This window comes from Hippoglossus hippoglossus, chromosome 24 (genome assembly GCF_009819705.1).
Source record: "Hippoglossus hippoglossus isolate fHipHip1 chromosome 24, fHipHip1.pri, whole genome shotgun sequence".
NCBI lineage: Eukaryota > Metazoa > Chordata > Actinopteri > Pleuronectiformes > Pleuronectidae > Hippoglossus > Hippoglossus hippoglossus.
This window is the reverse complement of record NC_047174.1, coordinates 7,204,944-7,216,928: the sequence shown is the minus strand read 5'-3', so window position 1 is coordinate 7,216,928 and position 11,985 is coordinate 7,204,944. Positions and strand designations below refer to the sequence as shown.

Below are 11,985 nucleotides of genomic sequence, written 5' to 3'. Positions count from 1 at the left end.
TCTCTCATCATTGTGTGGGTTTTTTTCTTTCTCTCATTGAAGCGACACAAACAAAACAGCTCGATCTGCACTTTCAATTTAACCGATGTGACAATACGGACACATCGCCGCGCTGTTCTCTGGTGGGGAAAAAAAAAAAAGGGCCGAGGCTTGTTTTTTTTTTTTCCTCCATCGCCATTTTCAGCCGCCAGTCGGCTCGACGTGACATCATGGACGCCGACTTCTCGTCCGGGCTGGAGAACCCTCTGTGCGGCGAGCTGAAGCTGTTCTGCAGGAAGATCCAGGAGGCCTACACCGAGCTGAAGGAGGAGCTGACTCCCTACAGAGATGACCGCTTTTACAGGTGGGCCCACCGACACGGAGCCGGAGCCATGATCCTCCTCCTCCTCCTCCTCCTGCTGCTGCGTTATATCCACGCTGTTAGATATTCCTCATGTCATTTGTCCCTGTTGTGTTATGATGGCAGACGCAAAAACAAAGCTCCGTCACTGAGCTGTATGAGGAAGGATATGTCAAAGAAAAGCTGTATGTTTTATTGGCTTTACATCAGAGACTAAACTGAAGCATCCAAGATAAATAGCATGAAAACATGAGTGGAAAAAGCAGGTAAGGCAATCCTATTTAACATTTATATCTCAGGCTGTCGTTATATATTACAACATTTTATTTTATTTTATTATATGGCAGAATTGCAGAGGAAGCCCAGGCCTTGAAATCCAAGGCAACAAGTGTTTTGTGGACTAAACCTTCACACAGATGTGTGTGTGAAATGTACAACACGTTCCCTGGTTTAAAATGCAGATGTTTGTCTCTCACGCTGTAAGAGAGGAGCTGATATCTGGTGGCGGGTTCAGTGGGAATTAGAAGTCGATGTTTTTATATGATGGAGTCCTGCTACGCATGCGCAAAACAAAAGATGTGCTTACTGAGGGGCCGGGGCCGGGGGGGCCGGGGGGCTGCTGGAGGGCTTCACCTGTAAATTATAGACAGAAACACAAAGAGATGTGAAACTACTACAAATTGTCCAAACAAATAGAAACAACACAAAATAGTGAAATAGTTAGACATGCAAGAACCACAGCGACACACACGACCTGCCAGAATCACGTGTATATGTCCGTATATACTTACTGTATATGCATCTTAATTTATCTTCACCCATCTTTATTCACAGTTAAAGATATTTACATATCTTTGTGTACATCATATATACTGCTTTGCATATCTTTATATACATATTCAAGATAAGATAATACTTGATTAGTCCCACAACTGGGAAATTTGCAATGTTAAAGCAGCAAGAGGGAATTATATATCCTTTTATACATCTTCACCTATCACATATATAAATATCTATATATCTTTATGTGCATACATAGAGACAGCTTTACATATCTTTATATAGATATTTACATCTCTATATATCTTTATAAACACCCTTTAGTTTCTTTAATTACAGCCTATGCACCTTTTGTTTCATAATGAGTCCATTCCTGACATATGTAAAACAAAATTTGATTAAATAATCATATTTATGATTGTAATAATAATAATAATAATAATAATAATAATTATTATTATTATTATATAGCCTCATATGTAAAATCGAGCTAATGCAGAACATTGTCTCATACATAACATCTTAATAGACAAACCTACATCTACGATAGGAGGCAGGACGGGATGTATCCTTCCATCTCTCCTACCCCCTAGATTAGTCTCCTTTTCGCGTTCCCTTTCCTCCTCACCGCTGGCACGTGATCCCCGCCCCGCCCCCTCGCTGACGTAGCACTCCAGTGTTGTCGCAGGCTGGAGTCACAGATGTGTCTCCACCACAGACTCTGGATCAGTTGACTCCCTCCAGCAGCTTCTTCCCAAGCCCAGAGACTCCAGAGCGACACCAATGGAGCAGTGAGTAGAAGACGAGTCCCCGGGAGACACTCGGGCCGTGTCGGATTAAAAAAACCCCAGTGGGGCTGCTCTCTCCTGGCATCTGCTACTGCTAGCATGGGAAGCTAGTATGGGAAGCTAGTATGGGAAGCTAGCATGGGAAGCTAGTATGGGAAGCTAGCATGGGAAGCTAGCATGGGAAGCTAGCAGTGTTGACACATCCGCATCTGAGCCGCAGGCTGTGCTCAAACGGCGTTTCCCACAAAACAAACATTACTCACAGAGTTTTAATTCCCCTGCTTCCTTTCCCTGTGTCCCTGGCGACTGTGTGTTTCTAACATGGAGTTTCTCTCTGCCACAGGCTGGCCCCCATGCGGCTCTACACTCTGTCTAAGAGACACTTTGTTTTGGTCTTCGTGGTCTTCCTCATATGCTTCGGCCTCACCGTCTTCATTGGGATCGCAGGTAGGTCCGAGAAAACCTCTACTGCAGAGTTGTGAGTTTTGAGATACCAGGTGTGTGAGTCAGTCTGTGTGACCACCAGGGTGTTATCAGCTCTGATAACAGTGGACCTGCCCTTTGCAACGTCTCTGCTTCTTTACTGGACAGTTGAGCTGTGCTCGTCCTTCTTCTGTCTCACGCAAGAAGAAAAACATCAGCGTCCACGCACCCTCCTGTGAAACAACCTGCTCTACTCATTCTTTAGCAACCATTAACTATTGGGGAAAAAGTGGGGTTGATCTTTCAGCTTCGAAGACAGTAAAAGACAGTGAATGTCCCTTGTACGTTTGTCTGTCTTCTGGACTAGTTTAATCATAAGTTGTCGACCACCAGCAAATGCCAGCGGCTGGTGATCCCTGACTTTCTTACCATCAAACTAGTGCAGGAGACAGACAAACGTACAAGGGACATTCACTGTCTTGTCCTGTGTTCGAAAAGAAGAATCGCACAAGTAAAGCTGAAAGATCAGCCCCAGTTCTTTGTTGAATTCCCCAATAGTTGATGGCTGCTGAAAATTGTCTTGTCTTGTCAAAAGTTGTCCATCCCATCAAAATGTATAGGCAAAAGGCCTGAGACAAGTGAGGCTTGATAATGTTTATTGGATCCCAATCTCTCTTGTATTCATGTATTGTTTAATCAGATTTATTCAAACCCGGTAGCACAGCTTTAGCATCCACGGTTGATTGGCGTCTCTAAATGGACCATGGTTGTGAATGTGGATGGTTGTTTGTCTCTTGTATTGGCCCTGTGATACTGTGGTGACCTGTCCAGGCTGCACTCTGACTCTCTGACCAGAGGACAAGTGGTAGAGATGATGGATGGACAGTAGAAAGATGTCCGGTGATGTGTAAATCTCTTCACTATTGTCTGTGTTTTCACTTTTCTTGGGCTTCGCCTTAAAATAAAAATTGTGTATATGTGTTTCCTTCATTTTTGTGTAGGTCCTAAGATTATTGCTGAGCAGGAGCACAGTGGTGATCAGCTACTGGTCAAAAATGTCTCACTTAAGGTAAGAAGACATTTTTAAGTCTTTTTGTACAGTTTTTAGCTGCCGGGCTTTTGAAAGATAGAACAGATGTACATGTTTTGAGAGTGTGTTTGGTCTGATTGTATTATATTAATATATAACAATATATTAACAATATTTAATAGTTAGGAGTAATGATTGACGTCTTGATGAAGTCATTCGCTGCATGTTTTTCAGACTGGACCCTACAATCTCGTCTCTCCTCCGCTCACCACTTACAACCAGCAGCTGTGGCTCACCTGTGTGATGCGAGCTGAAAACAGCCACAGTAAGACGACACACCGAGCTCCAGTCGACAGCCGTGTGCTGCAACATGTGACACGCCACTGACAGTTCATCTCTCCTTAAGTCGTAAAACACACTCGGCTTGTTCATAACAGCGCGTTCTCCCTCCTCTCTCTGTCAGTCGGCGACTTCCAGCAGCCCTTTGAGATCAACGTGGAGCTGAAGGGAGTGACGCAGGATGCCAGCGTGATGCACATCAACAACGTGCACCAGAGATCCCGGACGCTGCACTGCGGGACAGTGAGTGTCAATCAACAACCCAGCCATCTCTCTCCTTTTTTTCCCACCATTGGCATGCTGTGTAGTCGTTAATCATTTAGTCAGGCGGCAGTGTGAGTTTATGAAATGTAATGTGTAGAGGCGAGCGCAGGGTTGAATTTACGTTTTGATAGTTGATGCTTCTCTTTTTGTCTCCTTACAGAAATGTGATGAGATTATTGTTCTCCATCTGGGTTATCTCAACTACACCCAGTACCAGGTTGTGGTCAGTTTCAAGGGCCTTGAAAACATCACATATGAAATCAAGGTCAAGTTTGTGGTAAGTGATAAAAAACCCAGGCAGGATTTTTCTTCATGATCTTAAAGCCAACACTCTTGTTCTTTGTTACTGTTTTTGGATTTTTGGTTTTTATTGCCTGAGCTCACGGGTGATTTTATTTTTAAATTCCTCCTCAGTGGAAAACGTATAACCCGACCTTCTCGCAAGTTGAAATCTGGTTCCGCTTCGTCTTTGTGGTTTTGACCTTCATGGTGACGGTAAGAGCCCTGGAGCTGGTTAGTCAAGGTCTTTTTCAACTGATTTATTAGTCATTAGTCATTGACAGCGTAACATCTTAGCTCCAGATTCAGAAAACTGAAACTGACTTTTCCAGAATTTCCGGATGACAAATAATCTCCCTCTCTTCATGTTCCAGTGTATGTTTGCTCATTCTCTGAGGAAGTTTTCGATGAGGGACTGGGGCATAGAGCAGAAGTGGATGTCTATCCTGCTCCCATTGCTGCTTCTCTACAATGGTGAGTTTGAATATTCTGCCTCTCACAACTCGATTTACCTTATTCCCACCATGTTAATTACAGTAGCTTTTAGATTGACTGAGAGAGAATTGTGGTGTTTTTTTCTGTCCTGTACCAGTTAAAAGAAGTCAAATGAGATGGACATGTGCGCCGCTTCTTTTTTTCAGATCCATTCTTCCCACTGTCATTCCTGGTGAACAGCTGGTTTCCAGGGACGTTGGATGCTTTCTTCCAGGCTCTGTTCCTGTGCTCTCTGCTGCTCTTCTGGCTCTGTGTCTACCACGGCATCAGGGTTCAGGTGGGTCCAATTGTATTCCCATAATACCCACTCCCTCTTCATTTTTGCGAGTTATGAATTTTATTTCATCCGTTTTTTGTTGTTTCCACAGGGTGAGAGGAAATGTCTGACGTTCTACCTTCCTAAGTTGATCGTCGTAGGTCTTCTGTGGCTCTCAGCGGTGACTCTGGGCATTTGGCAAACGTAAGTCTGACCTCGCTCGCTGCAACTAGACGGAATCAAACTGTTAAATTACAACTGGACTAAAAAAAAAAGGTCTGCTCTTCTTTTCTGAATTTTCAGGGTTAACGAGCTCCAGGATCCCACCTATCAGTATAAAGTGGATATCGTGAACTTTCAGGTGAGCAGCTTGGCTCTAATCACGCTCTGAGCAATGTGTTGAGTCATTCTTATGAAGGGAGAAGATGGTGAAACAAGGTTTGATGGCAGGTCCATGACACATCATCCCCTGGGTTGAAATGACGTGCCGGTCGAACCACTCAGTATGAATTCATACTCTGGTGTCATAAAATACTTTGCTGCCTAAAAGATATGTTTGTATAATAGGCTATAGAATTAATGTCCCAAATTCAATGCACGTTCGGACCGCATTGATATTGAGACCTGACGTATATTTGATAACATCCTGTGTTATTTCTCTAGGGCATGAAGGTCTTCTTCCTGATTGTAGTCGCCTTCTACATCCTCTACCTGATTTTCCTGATTGTCCGAGCTTGCTCTGAGCTCAAGAACATGCCGTACTCAGGTAGACCACCCCCCCCCCCCTTCTGTGCATGATTCAGCTTCACATCTTGCTATGATATCACTAATGTGCTGTGTGTTCCCAAACACTAGATCTCCGGCTAAAGTTTTTGACGGCATTGACGCTCGTGGTGCTCATTATAAGGTGTGTTTATCAGAAAGGAGGAAAGAGTTTTAAAGAGTTTGGTTTAATTTCATCTAAAAGTTATTTTTGCTCTTTTTGTCCTCCAGCATGGTCATCCTGTACCTGAGGTTCGGCTCCAGAGCTCTTCAAGACAATTTTGTGGCTGAACTGTCGACTCATTACCAAAACTATATCCTTTCTTTTTAATGTTTATAATCACTTTCCATATACCATGTGTCTTTACATAGCCAGTTATTGTTCCTTGACTCCAGACTTACCAGCTGAATTTTTATCCTTCTATGGTCTGCTCAACTTTTACTTGTACACATTAGCGTTTGTGTATTCGCCCTCCAAAAACGCCCTTTACGGTAACTAACGCCACTCAGCCTCTGGTAATTCTTCTCTCATTTCTGCAATGATAATTAACAGAGAGTCCTGTTTTTTTCATTTTCCCAGACTCCCAGTTGAAGGATAATCCTGCTTTCTCCATGCTAAACGACTCGGATGATGAAGTTATATATGGGTGAGTCCATTGAATATTTCATAGCTTCTATACTTTACACAGCATTTAAATTTTTTTGTGATAGATTAAAAGTTAAAAGCAAACTTGACTTCATACGGAACCATTTTAATGTGATGATTGCTTTGTGAGCTGGGATCAGACAACTGGCATTTCGGATGTGTTAACCCTGATTTGGCAGAGAATCGAAGGAAAAATCTGATCTGGATGGAATCTTACAGATTTTCGTACTAGATTATCTGGTAGTGTGAGGAGTCACAGCCATTCTTAAACCTCCTGAACGACCCGTAAAATAACTGTGGCCGGCTGATAATTATCAAACACGTTTAATATTAAGGATTTAAAATCTTAACGACTATGTCAGTGCCTTCTGCCAATGAGAGATGAGCTTCAAAATGCCAGAACAAGCTGCTGTACGTGTGCAGTGAACAGGAGGAAAGGCGTGTTGGTATAATTTCACACATGAAACTGTTGACTGCTTCTACCCAACCACTTCCTCATCCACACTCATTTCTTCTGCTTTTGTTTTATACCACTGCTAAGCATTATGTGTGCCGGTCTCCATCATGTATGCACCATTATGCACAGGATGAACATACGTAACCCCACTGATGTTTCTTTGTCTTTGTGAAGGAGTGATTATGAGGACATGCCTTTGCAAAACGGACGTGCCATCAAAGCAACCGCCAAGTACCAGGATGGGAGTGACAGCGACTGAATCCCTGCTCCTCCTCTGTGTCCCTGTTGAAAACCACGAGAATACCTTCAAACTAACAACCGCATGTCTGTGTGTACAAGAGGAGTATTTGGATTGTTAGTATGGATTGATATACTGTAAGTGTACATAAATATATTTTTTAAAAAGATACGTTCCACGTCTACTGAATGTACTGTAATTTCACTGAGAGTACTTCTTTTCTCCATTGTTTATGCTTTCAGTCTCGATGAAAACAAGAGATACTGATGTTAAACAATAGAATTTTACCAAGTTGAAAACTCTTTTTCACAACCGTAGTTAAGAATGATCGGGAAAAGTGCTAATACTAATAATTATTAGGGATTTTTTTGTTTTTTTAATCTTTTTAAAGGGTTTTGTTGGAACACTGTTGTCTTTCTGTTCTTATCCTGTGTTGTTCATTCCGTTCTGCTCTCTGACCAGCTGAGAATAATAGCAGTGTTGGCTGTTGACAAATCTTTTTTCCTCAAACATGTTTTAAAAAGAAATGCGGAGAGAGCCTTAACTGGAGTAGGTACTACTGATCCCTACCACTCCCCTTCCACGTCTTTTGTTGGAAAGCAGCTTTGTAATTGCACTTCTTTAAGGACTTTATTTATTTTGCAGAACAAGTGATGACATTTGATACTGTATTATCTGATATGACTTGGATGGATGGTTTCCGATGAGTTGCATGGATTTTAAGTGAAGTTATGTTTATGGATTACTAATCTGTTATGTTAAACATTTCATATCCCAGCACATACAGCAGTTATACCATTGTCCAATTTTATTTTGCCTTATGTAGGGCATATGGTTTTGAGTAAACTTTTTTTTTAAATTCTTTAACTTTCTTCATATTGCTGCCAATGTGAGACCTGCTGCCCTCTGCTGTGTTTTATGAAACTGCAGCTTATGGACAATAACAGCCAAATTAAATGTGTGTGACTGTTCTTCACGAATAACATCTCAACATGGATTCTTATCAAAATGGTGCCTTGTCTTTACATCACAGTTTTCCTCTAAATGGGCTGTAGTCTTAAAGTTGCAAATGCTTTGTGATAAGTTGACTCTTTGAGTGTGAATGTGAGGTATGTTGGTTGGAGCTGGTTGAATTTGGCTGTTGTGAGTCTTGGAAATTCTTGCAGTTTTTGTTGCTTTATGAGATACAAGTTGTACATGTAGCACTCTGTCATGTCATGTGTAAATAAAACAAATATATAGAGCATAGTTTTGTTTTGATCGATCTCATTTGGCATAAAAACAACAGAACAGTTTGTTCAGATTCAGGTTTTCAGATAAACATCAAATCCTACACACTTTAAATACGTATTGTACAGTAGTCCGTTCAGATGGCCAAACCAAAAACACTGACGATACAGTACATGGACTTGTTCTCCCATCTCACTGCACAGCTTCCTGTTTGGACAGAGACACAATAAATTACACATTTTATTTGCACAGTTTCTGAGAAATGTCCAACCTAAAAGTTTGACAAGCATTTTTCAGGCAGACGATCTTTCTCATGACTAATCTGACATTTGCTGACATTCCTGCACACATGATAACACTAATCACAGAGCCAACTATTTAAAGTCTGTATATGCACAGAGGTGTTCATTTCATTTTACCATCAGTAGAGTTGTCCCAGAAGCAGGCGCTGGCTGTTTGCAGTCCCGCTCCATTTTTCTGCATGATAATACAGGTCACTGAGGGGGAAAGAAAACAGAGTCTGACTTTAGACCTCAGCTTCAGAAGAGCACTAGAACCAGCACCATGATGGGATTCTGAGGGAGCGCATCACATACCAATGTACTTGAAAGGCTTTCCCAGCTTGCTGAGTTGACTGAGGCAATGCTCCACCACACCGGTGGTCCACTGGTTCACTCTGCTGTGCTGGTAGGTATTTCCTCCTATGGCTGCTTCCACTGACTATAGACACCATTTAACAGAGAAAAACAAAAGTGAATATTTTACATTTCCAGTCATTAGCTTTTATTTGCTTGTCTCTGAGCATTGTTAAAAACACAATATAAATAAAATATAATATTATTATTATTATGATTAAGTTATCTTTAAACAAAAACAAGCCTCCACCCACAATACCATACTTTTAATAGCCTTTAAATAATATTGTAATAAAGCTAATACATGTTACAAAAACAAGATCTATAATCGATAACTTAAAATAAAACTTAACCAGCAAACTACTGAATAGAAATTACTCCAATATCTGTTGTTTGGTGTGACATGGCTCGGTGCCTAGCAACCGTTAAAGTGTTCCTTAGCAACCAACCAGTAGCTAAAGAGCTAGGCACAAAGTTAGCAGCTAAAGCATTGAGCAGATAAAACCCACAACTTGAGAATAAGTAATGAAGACGTTAACATTACCTCTTTAATAACTTTGCTCACTTCATCAACCACGAACGTGGTCTGTTGGGAGAAAAGCAAAACGGTGCAGATGAAGCTACTGACGCTAATGCCCGTTTTATACGTTCAGGCGAAGCGATGAGTTGTTAGCTACGATATTAGAGAAAACCGTGAAGCGAATACAAAATTATGAATACACGCAATAACAGGTTTAAGGAATCAAACCGGAATCAAACCCACCTCCTCTTCTGTCTGATACTCGTCCATAGTTCGATCCCACTGCTGCGAGGTGTCAAGTGCGCTGGGTAAACCCAGGATGTACACTTCCGGTCACGTTGTTTTACTTTTCAGACTTAAACTCGACATCATTGGTTTCTGCTGTAATTTTTCCCAATTGTTATCAGAGTGATTTGTTCTTTGTAGAGTCGCCAATTAGTCTAACCCGCATTACACAGTAAAACATGCACCAGGACAGGTAATGGGACTGAATACTGTCTGAGACCACTGTTTAATTTGAAGTAAGATAAGATAAGATAAGATAATACTTAATTAGAAATCTGCAGTATTACAGCAGCAAGAGTCAAAATAGGCACCAGTAAATAATAAGTAACACGCAATACTTAAGCGTAGGAATATAAAAATATCAATGTATATAAACTAATATATACAGTTTTAAAAACAGGAGAAATGTGTGAAATATGTAAATAAATGTATCTGAATTGTAATGAAGAATAAAGTATAAAATAATAGAAAAACTAAAGTACAACTTGAGAAAAGAACTTGTTTCTATACTTTGAACCACTCGTGCTTTGATGTATTTTACACACGAAGGGAATCAGCGCCCTCTGCTGGTCAATTATACCTTAAATTAATGTAAGTGACTTAAAGTCTCACCTGCTAACATTAGGTAACCGTTAGCCGGAAAGTATCGTGATGGCCCCTCCAGGTACAGTAGCTCTTTTACTAACTCTTTAAATAATGTTCAATACTCAGGCTTCAGGAGAGTTTGTGGGAGTTGTCGTTTAATACCATCTGCCAGTGTTTACTTCAAGTAGCATAAATGTTGAACTGACTATTAGCTTCATTCATTTACAGTAAACATGTCCCGGCTGAGCCAACACAATGGTGGTAATTCACTAATATGAGATATAAACGTTTATATGTACCGCTTGTATTTAGCCTGAACTGTTTCCATTTAAAACATTTCACCTGGAATAATGACAGCAGCTTCAAATAGTCAAACTGGGGAATTAATTCGTTTGTAGCCATCAGCTTCGAATTACACGTCAATGTTGCATTTAATAACTTTTATTTTGGCGACAAAGCTCCGGAAGTTGTAACAGTTCCGCCGCTAGTTTGATGCCGAAGTTCTGTCTGCGTCAGTCCCACAGCCGGCGTGTCCGGATATCAATAGTTTGTTTTAACAAAAGCGAAAACTAACCTGATGATTTAAATTAAATGAAGATAAATAAATTCTAATATAAGTGTAATGTGAAGTCTGGTTTGCCATTGAAGGTTCAGGCTGAGTGCGGTTTCCTGGTTCCTCACCAGAGGGCGACAGAGTCCACTTTATCTCCGTGAACCCTTCCGCTTTCCCACTGTGTGTTTAGGTTATTTCCACGAACACACGCGACACTGTGATTAGTGACATGTATAAAGAAACTCTATAATGTCGTATTACCTGATAAATAAATCATTCCACTCGCTACTTCAGCTTTAAATAAGAGATTGCAATGCTCGGTCGTAGCGGTCTCCTATTGGGCGGCAGCAGACCACGTGGTAGCACGGATACTCTTTACGTTTCCTAATGTTGCGGCTCTAACGTACGATCCTGTGTTTGTTTGACTCTGATCAGCGCCTAGACATCAAAACTGTGTTTTCTACTTTACTGGTAGAGTTTTCCTGTTATTTAAAATGTATTGAACCGTGACTGAGAGTAGCGGTGAGGAGAATCACTTCCCCCGTGAACACAGTGCAAGGTATCGCTTCTCGGCCTTTTGGCTAAGATCAAGTGTAGTATCTGTTCTTATCAGTTTAATATCTGATACGTCCCCTACCCGGGGACCATATATTAAATTGATTTTTGGAACTGGGAGATGGAATAGGGGCTTGCTCCGTCCACTCCACGCATCGACCTGGTATTGCAGTACCTCCAGGAACGGTGCACCCCCCTATACTTGTGAAATATAAAAAAGCAAAGATACCTTTTAGTGGTTGGATACAACGATTGCTAACAGATATTATCAAAGCACTACTGATTTGCATAGTTTCCCAGATTCATCCACAGAGTCTGATTTAGTGTAAAAATCTTCACAATCTACTATATTTTCATAATTTAATGGCAGTGTGTGATGTGTGTAGTTTAATGCTTTAACATATGGAACCTACATCTCTGTTAACAAATATTTATGTGATTAATTAAATGAACACCACAAAAAACAGCAGTTTTAAAAAAAATATATAAGTCTCTACTCATGTGATGTCTCCTCAGCCAAACACA

The 11,985-nt window shown here is 40.9% G+C and overlaps 2 protein-coding genes and 1 non-coding gene across 5 annotated transcripts; 2 read left to right on the top strand and 1 right to left on the bottom strand.

Moving 5' to 3' along the window:
- On the top strand, positions 1-8,338 carry tmem181 (transmembrane protein 181). Of its 2 annotated transcripts, none has more exons than XM_034579521.1 (17): positions 1-343; positions 2,252-2,355; positions 3,333-3,400; positions 3,596-3,686; positions 3,825-3,943; positions 4,125-4,241; positions 4,379-4,459; positions 4,618-4,717; positions 4,885-5,015; positions 5,107-5,198; positions 5,298-5,355; positions 5,658-5,760; positions 5,850-5,901; positions 5,988-6,070; positions 6,159-6,248; positions 6,337-6,403; positions 7,034-8,338. In XM_034579521.1, exons 1-17 carry the CDS (start codon positions 210-212, stop codon positions 7,116-7,118), a joined length of 1,575 nt encoding a protein of 524 aa, XP_034435412.1. In that variant the 5' UTR covers positions 1-209; the 3' UTR covers positions 7,119-8,338. The 2 variants fall into 2 exon arrangements, with proteins under 2 accessions (XP_034435412.1, XP_034435413.1); XM_034579522.1 differs by lacking the exon at positions 1-343 and adding an exon at positions 1,773-1,911.
- Positions 7,331-9,841, bottom strand: LOC117758134 (dynein light chain Tctex-type 1-like). 2 transcript variants are annotated; one of them, XM_034579536.1, is made up of 6 exons: positions 9,726-9,841; positions 9,507-9,548; positions 8,924-9,047; positions 8,747-8,824; positions 8,420-8,534; positions 7,331-8,379 (listed from the first exon to the last, which is right to left on the bottom strand). In XM_034579536.1, the coding sequence occupies exons 1-5, from the start codon at positions 9,750-9,752 to the stop codon at positions 8,464-8,466; spliced, it is 342 nt and encodes a 113-aa protein (XP_034435427.1). In that variant the 5' UTR covers positions 9,753-9,841; the 3' UTR covers positions 7,331-8,379; positions 8,420-8,463. The 2 variants fall into 2 exon arrangements, with proteins under 2 accessions (XP_034435427.1, XP_034435428.1); XM_034579537.1 differs by lacking the exons at positions 7,331-8,379; positions 8,420-8,534 and having other exon boundaries at positions 8,749-8,804.
- Positions 9,842-11,466: 1,625 nt separating this feature from the next.
- On the top strand, positions 11,467-11,657 carry LOC117758931. Its single transcript, XR_004613389.1, has one exon. It is a non-coding gene; the product is annotated as a U2 spliceosomal RNA (small nuclear RNA).
- Positions 11,658-11,985: the final 328 nt, after the last annotated feature.

Excerpts from the sequence above, each read along its gene's own strand:
- tmem181 (XM_034579521.1), top strand. The coding sequence starts at position 210 with ATGGACGCCGACTTCTCGTCCGGGCTGGAGAACCCTCTGTGCGGCGAG. Across the intron at positions 344-2,251 it reads AGAGATGACCGCTTTTACAG|GCTGGCCCCCATGCGGCTCT; the intron begins GTGGGCCCACCG and ends TCTCTGCCACAG. Across the intron at positions 5,902-5,987 it reads CTCGTGGTGCTCATTATAAG|CATGGTCATCCTGTACCTGA; the intron begins GTGTGTTTATCA and ends TTTGTCCTCCAG.
- LOC117758134 (XM_034579536.1), bottom strand. The coding sequence starts at position 9,752 with ATGGACGAGTATCAGACAGAAGAGGAG. Across the intron at positions 9,549-9,725 it reads AGTATCAGACAGAAGAGGAG|ACCACGTTCGTGGTTGATGA; the intron begins GTGGGTTTGATT and ends TTCTCCCAACAG. Across the intron at positions 8,535-8,746 it reads CTGGGACAACTCTACTGATG|GAAGCTGTGCAGTGAGATGG; the intron begins GTAAAATGAAAT and ends CTGTCCAAACAG.